Source organism: Saccopteryx bilineata, chromosome X (genome assembly GCF_036850765.1).
Source record: "Saccopteryx bilineata isolate mSacBil1 chromosome X, mSacBil1_pri_phased_curated, whole genome shotgun sequence".
In the NCBI taxonomy this organism is placed as follows: Eukaryota; Metazoa; Chordata; class Mammalia; order Chiroptera; family Emballonuridae; genus Saccopteryx; species Saccopteryx bilineata.
In genome coordinates this window covers 76343174-76355541 of record NC_089502.1, presented here as the reverse complement: position 1 = coordinate 76355541, position 12368 = coordinate 76343174, and the positions used below count along the sequence as shown (strand labels likewise).

At 36.6% G+C, this 12368-nt stretch overlaps 1 protein-coding gene across 1 annotated transcript in view; it reads left to right on the top strand.

Moving 5' to 3' along the window:
• Positions 1 to 12368, top strand: part of TEX11 (testis expressed 11) — a 177839-nt gene that overhangs the window by 58364 nt on the left and 107107 nt on the right. The window contains exons 9-10 of the mRNA XM_066250480.1: positions 9130 to 9184; positions 11125 to 11217. Of these exons, the coding sequence (XP_066106577.1) occupies positions 9130 to 9184; positions 11125 to 11217 (148 nt within the window). The remainder of the gene's footprint in view (positions 1 to 9129; positions 9185 to 11124; positions 11218 to 12368) is intronic.

Here is a 12368-nt window from a genome sequence, read left to right as displayed (position 1 = left end):
CCAAGGAATATACATAGGAAAACTTCAAATTTGTAATCGCTTGTTATGTTAGACACAGAGAGCTCAATTGGGAAAACGACAGAAGATACTTGAATTGGACAAAATCCTAGAGACTTAGATAAAATCGTGAAGGTGTTCTGTAAAAAATAATCTAACATTAATCTTAATAAGTGAAATTGAAATAACCCTGCTTCTCTAGCCTACATGTCAGACTGAGTGCTTATACATTCCTGAAGAGGAGAGTCCTTTGTAGTTTAACAAAATTGAGAATATTTCTCAACCCCTGTGTAAGAATTCTGTGCTTCCAGTCTTTCCTCAGGATCCAAAGAAAGTATGATTTTTTTTTTCAGCATCCTTCTGAGATCATGGTTACAGTTTATATTATCTTTAAAAAAAACAATAACCGGCCCTGGCTGGCTACTCAGTGGTAGAGCATTGCCCCGGTGTGTGGAAGTCCCAGGTTCGGTTCCTGGCCAGGGCACACAGGAGAAGCACCTGTCTGCTTTTCCACCCTTCCCTCTCTCCTTCCTATCTCTCTCTCTCTCTCTCTTCCCCTCCCACAGTGAAGGCTCCATTGGAGCAAAGTTGGCCCGGGCACTGAGGATGGCTCCGTGGCCTCAGCCTCAGGTGCTAGAATGGCTCCTGTTTGCAATGGGGCAACGCCTCAGATGGGCAGAGCATTGCCCCCTGGTGGGCTTGCCGGGTGGATCCCAGTTGGGCGCATGCGGAAGTCTGTCTCTCTGCCTTCCTGCTTCTCACTTCAGAAAAATACAAAAAAACAAACAAACAAAAAACCTATAACCTAATCTTAGTATTGCTATTGTTTACGGATGTGAATAAATAATTAGATTGCCTGGCAGTCTGTTAGAGAAGGAATAATTTTTGAGCTCCCTTTCTAACATTTTTAATTACTCTAAAATTAATTTAAGCCTGTATCAATTGATAGCTAATGTGCATTGCTTTCTTCTATAAGTTGGGAATAGCATTTTACTCTAGATGTTGTATCCTCAAGTGGGAAGAGAAGTGTGTCTCTTCTATAAAAATTTTTTATGTCTCTTCATGGAATCAGAAGAGGAGAATTCAGCAAAAATTATACTTTTATTTTCTAAATTCATAGTGCTTAGAGACAGTGAACCCACATTATGTAATTTCTCTGCTGAGTTTAAAGATAGCTATTATGTTTACAATAAAGAGTATTTATTAGATTTTTACAAAAATTATTAATGGCCTAACCAGGCAGTGGCGCAGTGGATAAAGTGTTGGACTGGGAAGCCGAGGACCCAGGTTCGAGACCCAAGGTCGCCAGGTTGAGCGCGGGCTCATCTGGTTTGAGCAAAAGCTCACCAGCTTGGACCCAAGATCACTGGCTCAAGCAAGGGGTTACTCGGTCTGCTTGAACGGTCAAGGCACATATGAGAAAGAAATCAATGAACAACTAAGGTGTCGCAATGCGCAACGAAAAACTAATGATTGATGCTTCTTATCTCTCCGTTCCTGTCTGTCTGTTCCTTCTATCCCTCTCTCTGACTCTCTCTCTCTGTCTCTGAAAAGAAAAAAATTATCAATGTTTATCCTTTACTATGGTTATATAGGAATATATATCACCAGTGGTATTGTAATAAGAACTAAAGAAAATAAAGTAAATATAAATGTATTTATGTACATAAATATTAATGGTTTAATAAATAGGCCAAAGGGAAGTTTGTATCTATTTCAAATCTACTTAATGTTTACTCCTTTATTTTCCCTCTGTTCCCTTGAGAATTTGACAATATTATCCATAGTCAGGCAGTGAGATTTAGGGAAGATTATAGAGCTAGCAGGAGAAAACCTGTTAATAGTCAACTGTGTCACTTCATGTCATTCTCCTAACTACTACTGTGTGCTGGGATGTCCTAATCTGAAAAATGGGTGCACAGGGTTGTAATGAAGATAACATAAGTAAAAGAATAGTACTTTGAAAAATGACAGGTATTATATAATCATGGACTGTAATAAAATTATTAATTATAAAAATGATGATATACAACACATTTTAATGGAAAATGGAATGTGTTAGCACCATCTTGTAGAAATATAATGAATTATATAATAGCAATTTTAACAAAAAAATTGACTAAAAATAACATTTGAGAGCTGCAAGAATCATTACAGGTCATCTAGTTCAGTGATTTAGAAACTATGTTTGGTGATACCTACGGTTCTGCCAGAAGAGCATCAGAAGCTCTTTTAAGAAGAAGAAACTTATCCACAATTCTCTAAGATCCCCATCTTGCTGCAGAGGAGTTATGTTTTAATCAATTCCCTATGTAGTATGTCCTTATAAGATTGCTTGAAAAAATGATTCTCCTGCTCGTAGTATGAAAATGACTGATACATATCAACTTCATTTTGTGCAGATAAGGAAATGGAAATAAGAGAGATTAAAAGTTTTATACAAGGGCGCTTAGTTGTGGCACTAGATCTTCAGTCTTTTAGGAATACAGGGGGTCCTCAGGTTACGACCATCTGAACATAAGATGTTTCGTTTTGAGTATACGACGCTCACTTCCATAAAAACTTTAAAAAATTGAGATGTGTTTTTGCTTACTCATTTTTTCTGTTACTACAGTACAGTGTACAGTACAATATATTTATGTCCTTTTCCTTTTTCTATGGCTTAGTTGTGTTCTTATGTTCTAGATTATGAGTTTACAACTGTGTTAGGATAGGTAAGTGACTCAGGCTAGCCTAGGATGTGTTTCGACTTACACCAAAATCTGGGTTACATCACTGTGTAGGAATGGAACTGTGTCATAACCTGAAGACCCCCTGTAGTCTTCTTCCACTTGTCAGTAGTGATGTCCCCTCTTTGAGTCCTGATTTCAGTAATTTGCATCTTCTTTTCTTGGTCAGTCTAGCTAAATGTCTGTTAATTTGTTGGATCTTTTCAAAGCATTTAAGTTTGGTTTTCTTAATTTTTTTATAGTCTTTTAGTTATCTATTTTATTTATTTCCACTATTATCTTTATGACTTTTTCTGTCTGTGATAGCTTTATGTTTAGTTTGCTCTTTCTTTTTTATTTTCCTAAGGTAGAAGGTTGAGATCTTACTTCTTTTTTAATGTTGTTGTTTATAGCTATGAAATGTCTCCAAACCATTGCTTTAGTTCCATCCCATAGTTTTGGTATGTTGTGTTTTCCTTTTCATTCAGCACAAAGTATTTTCTAATGTCCTTTGTGTTTTATTTTTTGACCTACTGGTTATTAAGGGGTGTGTTAATTTCCACACAACTTTTTAAATTCTTTTTTATTTTAATTTAATTCCATGTACATGGAGGACATACTTTGTGTGATTACAATCCTGTTAAATTTACTGAGGCATTTTAAAGGCCTAGTATGTTCTATTCTGGGTGATGCCCTGTGTGCATTTGAATAGATTGAGTGGACTGTGGTATAAGATGCCTGTGAGGTTTGTAGGTTTATAGTATTGTTCAAGTCTTCTGTATGTATTCTTTTTGATACTGTATTCTTTTTGATTCTTTCTGTTATTGAAAGTGGAGTATTTTTTCTTTTTTAATAAGTGAGAGGTGGGAAGGCAGAGAGACAGACTCCCACATGTGCCCCAACCATGATCTATTTGGCAAGCCTACTGGGCGATGCTCTGTCCATCTGGAGCTGCTGCTCTGTTGCTCAGCAACCGAGGTATTTTTAGCTCCTGAAGCGAGGCCATAGAGCCATTCTCAGTGCCCACGGCCAACTTGCTTGAACCATGACCATGGCTGCAGGAGGTGAAGAGAGAGATAAAGGAGAGACAGAAGGGTGGAGAAGCAGATGGTCACTTCTCCTGTGTGCCCTGACCAGGAATCTAACCTGGGACTTCCACATGCCAGGCCAATGTTCTACTGCTGAACTAACTGGCCAGGGCCAAAAGTGGAGTATTGAAACCCCCAACTAGCATTGTTGCATTATGTATCTGTCCACTTTTGTAAACTTGCTTCATGTATTTTGAGCCTCTGTTTTTAGGTCCATATGTTTATAATTATATCTTCCTGAAGATATATATTATCATTATAAAATCCCTTCTTATCTCTAGTAACATCTTTTTGTCTTGAAGTCTATTTTGTCTAATAGCTACCCTTAAACTTTCTATTTACATCTTTTTCTCTATGTTTATTACTGTATATAGGAAAGCAGTTGACTTTTTTATATTAATCTCATATTCCAAAGCCTTGTTATAATCCTTTATTAATTTTAGGAGGGTTTTTTTTTGTCAATTCTTTCAGTTTTTCTACATAGATGATTGTGTCATCTGTGAACAAAGACAGTTTTATGTCTTCCCAATATTTACCTTTTATTTCCCATTTTTGCCTTATTGCACTAGCAAGGACTTTTGGTACACTGTTGAAAGGTGTGATGAAAGGGAACATCGTTGCCTTATTCTGATTTTAGTGGGAAAGCTTCAAGTTTCTCACTATTTAAGTATGATATTAGCTGTACATTATTTGTGGATAAGTCTTTCTAATTGATAAAGTTCCCTACTCTTCCTGGTTTAATAAAATTTCTTATGATGAATGGGTGTTGGAGGAGAGAGATGAGAAGCATCAACTCATAGTTGTGTCACTTCAGTTATTTATTGCTTCTCACATGTGCCTTGATCGGGAGGCTCAAGCTAAGCCAGTGACCTTGGGCTCAAACCAGTGGCCTTGGGATCATGTCAGTGAACTTGCACTCTAGCCAGTGACCTGAGGGTTTTGAACTGGGACCCTCAGCATCCCCGGCCAATGCTGGTCAGGCATTCTATATTCCTTTATGTGATTATGTGATTTTACTTTTTTAGTGTGTTGATATGATAGATTACATTAATTGATTTCCAAATATTTATCCAGCCTTGTGTCCATGGGATAAATCTGTTTGTTATGGTATATAATTTCCAAAAAAAAATTTGAGGGAGGTTATTTGCTAAAATTTTTTGAGGATATTTACAGCGATGCTCATGAAAGATAGAGGTTCACGGTTTTCTTGTAATATCTATCTGATTATGGTATTGGGGTAATGGTCTCATAGAATGAGTTAAGAAGTATTCTTTATGCTTATATCTTCTGAAAGATAACTATAGAGAATTAGTATACTGTCTTTTTTAAATGTTTGGTAGAATTCACCAGTGAATCCATCTGGGTCTGGTGCTTTCTCTCTTGGAAGGTTGTTAATTTTTTTATTCAATTTCTTTAATAGATATAAGCCTATTCAGACTGCCTTAACATTTTGTGTGAGTTTAGGCCACTTCTGTCTTTAAAGACATCGGTCCATTTAATCTAGGTTATCAAATTTGTGGACTTGGAGTTGTTCATTGTGCTTCCCTCGGCAATTTCTGCTTGTGAGTCTTTCCTGTGGTAAGCCACAACTCCTTGTGGTTGCCTGTCCTTCTCTGCAATCTTGAGGGCAGTGGTTTACCATGTATCTTCCCTTCTCTTATGGATCCAAGAAAAGTGGGGTTTTTTTAGTCTTTTTAGGTTTTTGCTTGTTGTTAGAATAAGGCAGTGACTTCCAAGCTCCCTACATGTGGAACCCAAAACCCAAAGTGTGATTTGGTTTTTAAATTTGGCTTCCTTACCATTGTAAACAAAAATTATTTTTAGACTGTAATAGAGAATAAAAGGCATTTATTTGAGCAAAAAAGGAGGTGCAGTCTGGGAGACAGAATCAGGTGGCAACTTAAATTGTGTTGTATTGAAACAAAAGTGAGGCTATCACAGCAAAAGTGGCCACCCAGTGGACGTAAAGAGACTTTGCTTTGTGTATAGATGATGTTTTGTTGAGCTGTACACTTGAAACCTGTATGGTTTTGTGAACCAGTGTCACCCCAATACATTCAGTTAAAAAAAGTTTCCACCCTGGTTCTCAATTTGGGTCTGTTTTGTATAAATGAGGACCCAAATTGTGCCATTTTTATCAGACAGTGCAGGTCTCAGTTCATTGGTAGGAAGATGTGAAACCAGAGCTTCCCTCCAATGGTTGACTCAGATAATGTCAGAAGTCAAGCGTAGTGCTGGAGGCTGAGAGTTCAGTCTGAAGTTCTTTCTGGAATACAGAGTACACAAGAATGGCTGCTAGGCTGTTACGATTCATAGAATTCTGGCCTTTAGTTGCCCATGAGGATCCATCTCAGCAGATAAATTCCTTCTTGAGATTCACATAACATGAATTTTTTTCTTTTTTTTTTGAATTTTTTTCTTGGGATTCATATCACCACTCCTGGATCAGAGTTTCTTAATTTTCAGTTATTGTTTGGTAAGAAGTTCTCCTGAATCCATTTGAGCCATTCTAGCTCTTGACTCTTTGCTGGTGGATCTGTGTATTTCTTTTTTTTTAAATTAATTTTAATACAGTGACATTGATAAATCAGGGTACATATGTTGAGAGAAAACATCTCCAGATTATTTTGACATTTGATTATGTTGCATACCCCTCACCCAAAGTCAAATTGTCTTCTGTCACCTTCTAATTGGTTTTCTTTGTGCCCCTCTCCTCCCCCCCCGTTACCATCACATTCTTGTCCATGTCTCTGAGTCTCATTTTTATGCCCTATCTATGTATGAAATCATATAGTTCTTAGTTTTTTTCTGATTTACTTATTTCACTCAGTATAATGTTATCAAGGTCCATCCATGTTATTGTAAATGATCCAATGTCATCATTTCTTATGGCTGAGTAGTATTCCATAGGTTACAGAAAGCTATACATATGTGCTTGGCTATACCCGCTCAGGAGTAGTAAAAGGGTGTTCAGGGGCAGACTAAAAACATTTTTCAAGAAATACACAGAGCCTTCTGTATCCTCAGGGATGGGAGTGACCCCAAGATTGTTCTTGGTTATCTCTTTCGCCTCTGTTAAATTCTGGCTGTTAATTTTTTTCTCTTGTTGCTACTATTGTCATGAAACTACCAGTCCTTTTTTAACTGGTCACCACCAAGACCAAGGTCTCCTGTTTTTGACAGTACCCCCTAAGCAGGAACATCTCTTGCTCTGTTCTAAAGAAAGTCAGTTCCTTCAGGCGGAGATGCAGAGAGCTCTTCCACTTTATTGCCTGCTTCTCCCCCTGAGAAGAACCTCTGTGTCACACTATTGGAGTTGGGGTCAGGAGCGTTGATAGCATGTTTCTTTTATAGGGACATCCTGCTCTGTGTGTTGATGCTGAGGAGATGTTGCCCTGATCTTACCAGCGTGTCCTCCGAGCATGAAAGCTCTGTCCAATGAGCCAAGCTAGAGTGAATCATGGGCCTAGTATTCTTTTTTAAAAATGTATTTTAAAAAATTAATTGATTTGAGAGACAGGCAGAAAGAGAAACATCAACATGTTGTTTCACTGAGCTACCTGGCTAGGGCTCAGGGGCCTACTATTCTTAATCTGTTACACTTGGGGTAGAGCCCTTACCCTAAGAGTGAGAACTGGGTGGGGAAAGGATGACCCAGTTCTTTCATTGCACCTGCCAAGAAGAGCACTTCCACAACACAGGCCTGGGGAAGATAGGAGAGGCTGGCAGCCCCCCCAAGGTGAAATCATAGCCTAGGAGTCAAAAAGCTGGAGGAAAAGGGATTTCCCACCTTCTTGACAGCACTTCTCTGGAGAAGCTTCCATCATGTGGTGTGGATAACAGCTGCTGTGGTTAGGAGATAGGAGCTCAGATGCCACAGACTCTCACTGTTCTAAGATTTAGTGTGTTTATGTTTTTGTGGGGTTTTTTTGTTTTTGGTTTTTTTGTGGCAGAGACAGAGAGAGTCAGAGAGAGGGACAGATAGGGACAGACAGACAAGAAGGGAGAGATGAGAAACATCAATTCTTTGTTGTGGCTCCTTAGTTGTTCATTGATTGATTTCTCTTATGTGCCTTGACCGGGGTGGGGCTACAGCAGACCAAGTGACCTCTTGTTCAAGCTACCGACCTTGGGCTCAAGCTGGTGAGCCTTGCTCAAACCAGATGAGCCCACACTCAAACTGGTGACCTTGGGGTCTCAAACCTGGGTCCTCCACATCCCAGTCTGATGCTCTATCCACTGCGCCACCACATGGTCAGGCAGATTTAGTTTTTTTAATAAATATTTTTTCCGTTTGTTATAAACCCTTAGGACAATTTTCAAAGATTTTAAATGGTCATTTATTTTAGTGATTTTCCTAGGAAAATGGTTCTTTCACTGAGGATAAGGTCCAAGATCTCCTTATACCATCATTACAAAAGTTCCATCCTCATTGGTTATTTAAAAACTGGATGTAGAAGGTTTAATGTACCAAAAGAGACATCTATGAGGTAGACTTACAATGATTAGGCCAGCACTATAGTATCCTTATTAGCAAGCTGAAAACTCAGTTTGATAGTTCTGAGTGTTTTAGAGTTTTTTTAAAAAAAGCAATATTTCAAAGTAATGTCTTCAATTTAATTTAGTTCACCAAAATTTTATTGGCATCCTCCTTTGGAATACCAGTTTTATGTGAATGATGTTTGCTTTACTTTTTAAGTTTTAGGTTTTGAAACCCTGAGTCTCATATTAATATATTATTTGTGGTTATAAAAATATCCCATAGATAACATGGTTTGGTAATTGAAGCAGAAAACTGAAAGTCAGATTTCTCTACTCCCCAACCCCTCACTCTCATTTTCAGTACCAATCCAGGAAATATTTGAAATCACTTAACTGCTAAATTGCTTCTTTAGCTACAAAATGGAACTAATCATGCTTCATAAGGGTGTTGTGAAGCTTAATAAACATTGCCAAGCATTTGTTTCTGTGAAAATCCTGTATTTGTTTTATATTTCAAAATATGTATATATTTCTTAGACTTTAAAATGTGCCCATTAAAAGTTTGTATGTGCATGTTAACTAGTTTATTGAAGTGTGTGTATGTGTGTGTATATATATGGTCAAATGGAAAAGAGCAATAATATAGTGTTGATTTATTTGAGATATATATATATATATCGAGAAAATTGTGGCTTCTCACAGTTAGAAAGTAATGTTTTATGTAATTGATTTTCATGTATTGTCTAATCATCTGTTGTGAAAAATAGAAAATAATGTATAATATATAATCTTAGTAATATATGGTCTTGAAAAATATAATCTAATATGTATTTTTTTCCTTTTTTAATGATTAGCCAAAGCTATGATACTGGGAAGATGGATACGAAGATTGTTGAGCCAGAAATGCTGGTAAGGATGATTTTAAATATTGTAGAAATAGAAGAAATACAGTTTATGTTATTGTTATAAAATTATAGTAGTCTAGCCCCGTATTTGTGAATAGATTATCTGTTGGGCACATCATTTAATACCTTAGTGCATTACTTTCTGTAAAATTGGTATACTAATACCTGTAGAGTAGATTCTTGTACCTATGAGTTAATATGTGTAAAGTGCTTAAACAGTGTTTGGCTATATAAATTTTAGCTTTTATTGCATGCTAAAATATCCTAGGTTGTCTTCTAACCACCCAGATAGAATTTGCTTGGTATGGGAATTAATTTTAATATTTAATTAAGCAAAATGTTATGTAAGCAAATATGATATAAAACCAATTTAATACATTACATAGCAAAATGGAATTTTTGAATATTCATATCTGCTTCTTATCATTAGAGTATAGCAATCAAAATATAACTGAATATCTATATATACCTGGCTACAGGGGTCTGGAATGAGGGGAACATGGGAGCTAGTGTTTAATCAGTACAGTTTGATTTTGACAGATTAAAAGATTTCTGGAAATGTATAGTGGTTATGGCAGCGGGAGGGGAAGAGAGAGAGAAAAAGGGTAAGGGCAGGGGTGGAGAAGCAGATGGTCACTACTCCTGCGTGCCCTGACCAGGAATTGAACCCAGGATGTCCATATGCTGGGCCGATGCTCTACCACTGAGCCAATTGGCCAGGGCCATGTCCCTTTCTGGTTAATAGACATTCCTACCTCCTGGATAAAACCACTATTCTGACTATTATTTTCAGCTTTTCTTGAAATTTGTATAAATAGAATAATACAGTGTGTACTGGTTTATGTCTGCCTTGTTTTGCTTAACATAAATAGTTTTGAGATTCATTCATTTTGTTATATTTTTCTGATTTTTGATCGTTTTACGATTACAAAATAGCTATAATCTTTCTCATAGATGATTTATTTACTCCAAAAAAAGTCTTCTGGGAGAATTTATAAGTTGAGAGTTGTTCCATAATAATAATCATGATATTAGGTACATTATATACATCTTACTTGATCCATATTAGTTTTTGAATTAAAAATGTCAAAGATATGACACCTTAGATGTCATTTCTCTAGTTTCACAGAGCCTTACTATGCTTAACATATATTTTTTAAATGTTAGAAGGTAACCTTTGCCTGATCCTACTGTCCTTATTATACTTTTTTTTTTAATTTTATAAGAAATTTATTTATGCATCTGCAAACAGATGGACTAAAGTCCACAATGGCATCAGCTGTTCTTATTATACTTAGGGGAAGATTTTTCATTTAAAATAGGGCTCCTTTAAAAATGTGAATCTGTAGTTAAACGTGTTCACACTGAGTACAGTTACTCCCCTTATCATTGTAGACCTGGGTGGAGAAACTGACTTAATATAGCACTGCATTATTAATTTTAAAACTTAGCTCAGTTGGGGAGAATCTTCTCTTTAGGGAAGTATATCTGTTCTTACTGAAATGGTGGTATGTGTGCTTTGGTCCAGTCAGTTAATCTTAACTAAAGTGTAAAGTCTGAGAAAGAGATTGTCTTTTATCTCTTTCGATGGAGCCTTAATACAATGCTACCTATGTAGTAGGTGGCAAGATTATTAAATTAAATATTGTTTTTTACTTAGCTTTTTTTATTTGCAAAATGAGGATTATGATATACTTTAATACTAAAACATTGTAATTATATTAACATAATTATGTTAAATTAAAATAAGGTAGTATAAAATCCTTAGAGAGTATTTGGTGGGGCAGCATAACAAGGACACATATCCCAAGACTATATGGTTACTTAAGAGAATTATGACTTACATTTGAGAAGATGTCTGTCACTATGTAAGTGCTAATCAGTGGTTGTATTTCAATTTAACTCTCAGCTGTGTGCTTCTTTTTTTTCTATTTTTAATTATAGGCTAAAATTCTTCGGTTACTATCCTCTGTTTATTTGGATTGGGACAGCAAATATTACGAAAAGGCTCTCGACATTATAAACCTTGCAAACAAGGTATAAGAAGTTTATACTTATGAATATTAATGAATTTTTAAAGCTTTGATTCACATTTTGAAATATAGCTTAGATACTTGCTTTGGTATCCCTAGATTTTTTTAAACAACAGATTGTGACACTTTTTTTTTTTAACAGCATAGAAAGGAAAAATAAAATATACCTCATTGACAACAGATAGTTTTGGAAAAAAATTTTTTTGTATGAAACAGAAAAGCTTTTATCTCTGCTGTGAGTTTTTAGGATAAAGAAGTAAAATGATGATAAAATAGGCAGATAAAGAAATTTAGTTTAAAAACCAACACCACGAGCCTGACCAGGTGGTGGTGCATTGGATAGAGCATCGGACTGGGATACAGAGGACCCAGGTTCGAGACCGCAAGGTCTCCAGCTTGAGCGTGGGCTCATCTGGTTTGAACAAAGCTTACCAGCTTGGACCCAAGGTTGCTGGCTCGAACAAGGGGTTACTCAGTCTCCTGAAGGCCCATGGTCAAGGCACATATGAGAAAGCAGTCAATGAACAACTAAGGTGTTGCAACGAAAAACTGATGATTGATGCTTCTCATCTCTCTCCCTTCCTGCCTTCCTGTCTGTCTGTCCCTATCTATCCCTCTCTCTGAGTCTCTGTCTCTGTAAAAAACAAAACAAGAAAACACCACCACGAACCTGATCAGGCAGTGGCACAATGGATTGAACGTTGGACTGGGACACACAGGACCCAGGTTCGAATGCAGGCAAAACTAAACAATAAATTGAGCATCTGTAAAGAAAAACAAAGGAATTAGTGCACAAAATTCAAGGTGGTGTTTACCTCTGTGGATAAATGAGGAGGGTTCAAATGGGCAAGCATACATTGGACGCTTCTAATGTGCTGGTAGTGGTTTTTTTATTAACTTATGTGGTGAGTACATGGGTGTTTATCATTATTCTATAAATTATACATATAGATGTTTTCTGTAATTTGTGTGTGTGTATAGTACACTTCACACTAAAAAATGGGAAAGTTATCTTTAGAGCTTGCAGGAGAACCTGACAGTACAATGATAGGCACACCAAGGGTAGAAAGAGCATCAAGGGAAATAGCATATTATAATGGAAAATTTTGCCCTGTAGAGTCAGAGAGATCTGAATTCAAATTTCCACTCTGCCAC